The sequence below is a fragment of the Limulus polyphemus genome, unplaced genomic scaffold (assembly GCF_000517525.1).
Source record: "Limulus polyphemus unplaced genomic scaffold, Limulus_polyphemus-2.1.2 Scaffold1980, whole genome shotgun sequence".
NCBI classification, from domain to species: domain Eukaryota; kingdom Metazoa; phylum Arthropoda; class Merostomata; order Xiphosura; family Limulidae; genus Limulus; species Limulus polyphemus.
Window position 1 is genome coordinate 80,296 of NW_013667590.1, and position 3,669 is coordinate 83,964.

Consider the following 3,669-nt stretch of genomic DNA (forward strand, 5'->3'; position numbering starts at 1 on the left):
AGTAGGCATAACAACTACAGGAGAATAGTGCATTATTACTCTACATCTAAATTTAGTAGTCATAGCAACTACAATAGTAGGCATAACAACTACAGGAGAATAGTGCATTATTACTCTACATCTGAATTTAGTAGTCATAGCAACTACAATAGTAGGCATAACAACTACAGGAGAATAGTGCATTATTACTCTACATCTGAATTTAGTAGTCATAGCAACTACAATAGTAGGCATAACAACTACAAGAGAATAGTGCATTATTACTACATCTGAATTTAGTAGTTATAGCAACTACAATAGCAGTCATAACAACTACAGGAGAATAGTGCATTATTACTCTACATCTAAATTTAGTAGTCATAGAAATTATAGGAGAATAGTGCATTCGAACCAGACCTGGAGTCAGCAGTCGTACAAACGACCAGGTATAGTAATTGTTCTAAATGTCAAGTTGTGACAATGACGATTAAACTAAAGAACCATTCTATCCTTTAACTTATGATTTAAAATATAGATGGCAGCACTATTAATAATAATCTGTATTTATTGTTTCGAGCCTCGTACTTCTTACTTTCTCATCACTGGGAAATGTATTTATATATATCTATATTTGTGACGATTTTTACCTTTATTTATTACAATATTATATTTAGTTAAAATTTGTAAAATAGAAGGCACTTTATTATATAAATGAATGCTTCTAAACATTCGTTTACATTTCTTTGAATCTAACTTAGTGTTTCCACATATTTGCCAAAAAAAAAAGAAAGAGAATGAAAATATAGATTTAAACATTAGTTAACACAATTTAGTAACTACAATCATAGATGTCACAACAGTCGCTTTACTATGAAATACCAAAAATATTTTACATGGCTAGATCGCGAGTCAGTCAACATGAATTATTTTTACTTAAAGGTCTGTACGAAGTTTATTCATTTCGAAAAATTACTGTTCACAAGAACGGGTCTCTAAAAAATATCCTCCATTTTTATATTTCTCAATAAATAAAATAACTTATTCTAAAGTTTTGCATGTTCCTGAATTACCTCAAATGGCTGACATGGTACTTTAGGTATCTTCTTAAGCGTGGGTACCGTGGTAGAACTCTTACACGCAATACAGATAATATTGGAGCCCAGCGAACCAATAGGAGTATTAGGTTTGTAGAGAATTTCCTTTCCCCTTTCTGTAATAACTTGGATCACGTGACCTCCTGGGCTGATTTTATTGGCTGTTGTCACTTGCACCAAAAGATCCATCATAGGTGTTCTTTGACAGAAAAATAAAAGAGAGACCACCAACAGAAAATATGATGTGATATTTTGTTGAAATTAAAGGGTTGAAAGTTGCTATAGTTACAGTTGCTAAACAGTATCATTGTTACGGTTGCTTTGGTCATCCACAAACAGCAATATACTACTAAAACACTTGTAGCATTGAAAATCACGTGAAAATGTCCAAAACACTGTAAGGGAAAGTAACAATATCGTTGATGTTCCAGCCAACTTACCATCACTGTACCCCAATAATTGGTTATACAATTATGATTTTTTCTTTACAGTGACTTCAGCCACATTTTTGTATTTTGTAACATTCAGTTACATACAGAAATACTGCTATATTGTAGAAGCTGACAGACACTGTAGAAAACGTATAACATCGTTTATTTTCTTGTTTTCATCACAAGACAAAACTTACCACATCAAAAACAAACAAAAAAAAGAATGAAATTCTTATTGATAATCTTCCATGACTCATAACGTGTCACTACAACTTAGGTGTAGGACAAGACAATCAGATACTACACGATATACAATTTGGGATCCACACTACAACTTAGGTGTAGGACAAGACAATCAGAAACTACACGATATACGATCTTGGATCCACACTACAACTTAGGTGTAGGACAAGACAATCAGAAACTACACGATATACGATCTCGGATCCACTTTAGAGGTGTAACCAAAGCATGGAAATATAAGTAGTCTTTTGTTTATCGTAACCAAAGCATAAAAATATAAGTAGTCCTTTGTTTATCATAACCAATGCATGGAAATATAGGTATCCCTTTCTTTATCATAACCAAACATGGAAATATAAGTAGTCATTTCTTTATCATAACCAAAGCATGGAAATATAGGTATCCCTTTGTTTATCATAACCAAAGCATAAAAATATAAGTAGTCCTTTGTTTATCATAACCAAAGCATAAAAATATATAAGTAGTCCTTTGTTTATCATAACCAAAGCATAAAAATATATAAGTAGTCCTTTGTTTATCATAACCAAAGCATAAAAATATATAAGTAGTCCTTTCTTTATCATAACCAAAGCATAAAAATATAAGTAGTCCTTTGTTTATCGTAACCAAAGCATAAAAATATAAGTAGCCCTTTCTTTATCATAACCAAAGCATAAAAATATAAGTAGCCCTTTGTTTATCATAACCAAAGCATAAAAATATAAGTAGTCCTTTGTTTATCATAACCAAACATGGAAATAAAAGTAGGCCTTTCTTTATCATAACCAAACATGGAAATAAAAGTAGGCCTTTCTTTATCATAACCAAAACATGGAAATATAAGTAGGCCTTTCTTTATTATAACCAAAGCATGGAAATATAAGTAGGCCTTTCTTTATCATAACCAAAACATGGAAATAAAAGTAGGCCTTTCTTTATCATAACTAAAGCATGGAAATAAAAGTAGGCCTTTCTTTATCATAACCAAAGCATGGAAATATAAGTAGGCCTTTCTTTATTATAACCAAAGCATGGAAATATAAGTAGCCCTTTCTCTACTCTGGAGGACAAATTTTCTGTAAAAATTGTCGTGATCTATAAATGTCAGCAACTTACTGAACGACAAGTTTCTGTAAACTTGTGATCCTCATGATCTAGAAACTTCAACAACTTACTGAATGACAAATTTTCTGTCACAGTTGTCGTGACCCAGAAATGTTAACACGAAAATAAAAATCCAGCAATAGTCTTTCAACAAATTAAATGACAACACGTGATGGATATGCGAACATAATTAATTTAGAAAAAGGAAAACGGATGTTTACACATTTTACTAATTTTAGTCTTAAAAAAGAAATCTGGGCTTTGCGAGTGACATTTGTTTATAATTTCTGCATCATTAGTGGCAGATATTTTTCCTAACACCGAACGGGTAATATAATATTTCGTTTTTAATTCTAGCTTCTCAACATTCTAAATGATTAATTATGTTTTGCATACACCTCACAAAGGGTCATTATTGACACCCCTGAAGGTTGTTACCCGTTAACGACAAGGTAACTGATCTTTCACTAGTTTTAACCACCAAGTAACGAAACTGTTGAATTCAGTAAGATATTTGTGGACTGAAATATGTTTGTATATTCAAGGGCTATCTGCGCTAGCAATCCCTATTTTCGAACTGATAACCCCGAGAGAAGAAAGCTAGTCAACAGTACTCACCGCCAACTCTTGGGCTACTCTAATTAAATAGTGAGATTGTATTGTCACTTTTATAACGCACCCACAGTCCCAAAGTGCGGAGAGTCGTTTTTGTTTTTTTTTTTTTTTTTTTTTTGGAATACAACACTAATCAAGGATTCGATGACGAGGAACCCACTTTAAGACTAATAATGGCTGGAGACGGCTTAAATGGGTAATGA

General features: G+C 32.2%; 1 protein-coding gene across 1 annotated transcript in view; it reads right to left on the reverse strand.

The window, feature by feature from the left end:
* Window positions 1-183, reverse strand: part of LOC111087295 — a 10,417-nt gene extending 10,234 nt beyond the window's left edge. Inside the window, exon 1 of the mRNA XM_022393475.1 lies at window positions 120-183. Coding sequence (XP_022249183.1) covers window positions 120-183 — 64 coding nt within the window. The remainder of the gene's footprint in view (window positions 1-119) is intronic.
* Between the last annotated feature and the right edge of the window lie 3,486 nt (window positions 184-3,669).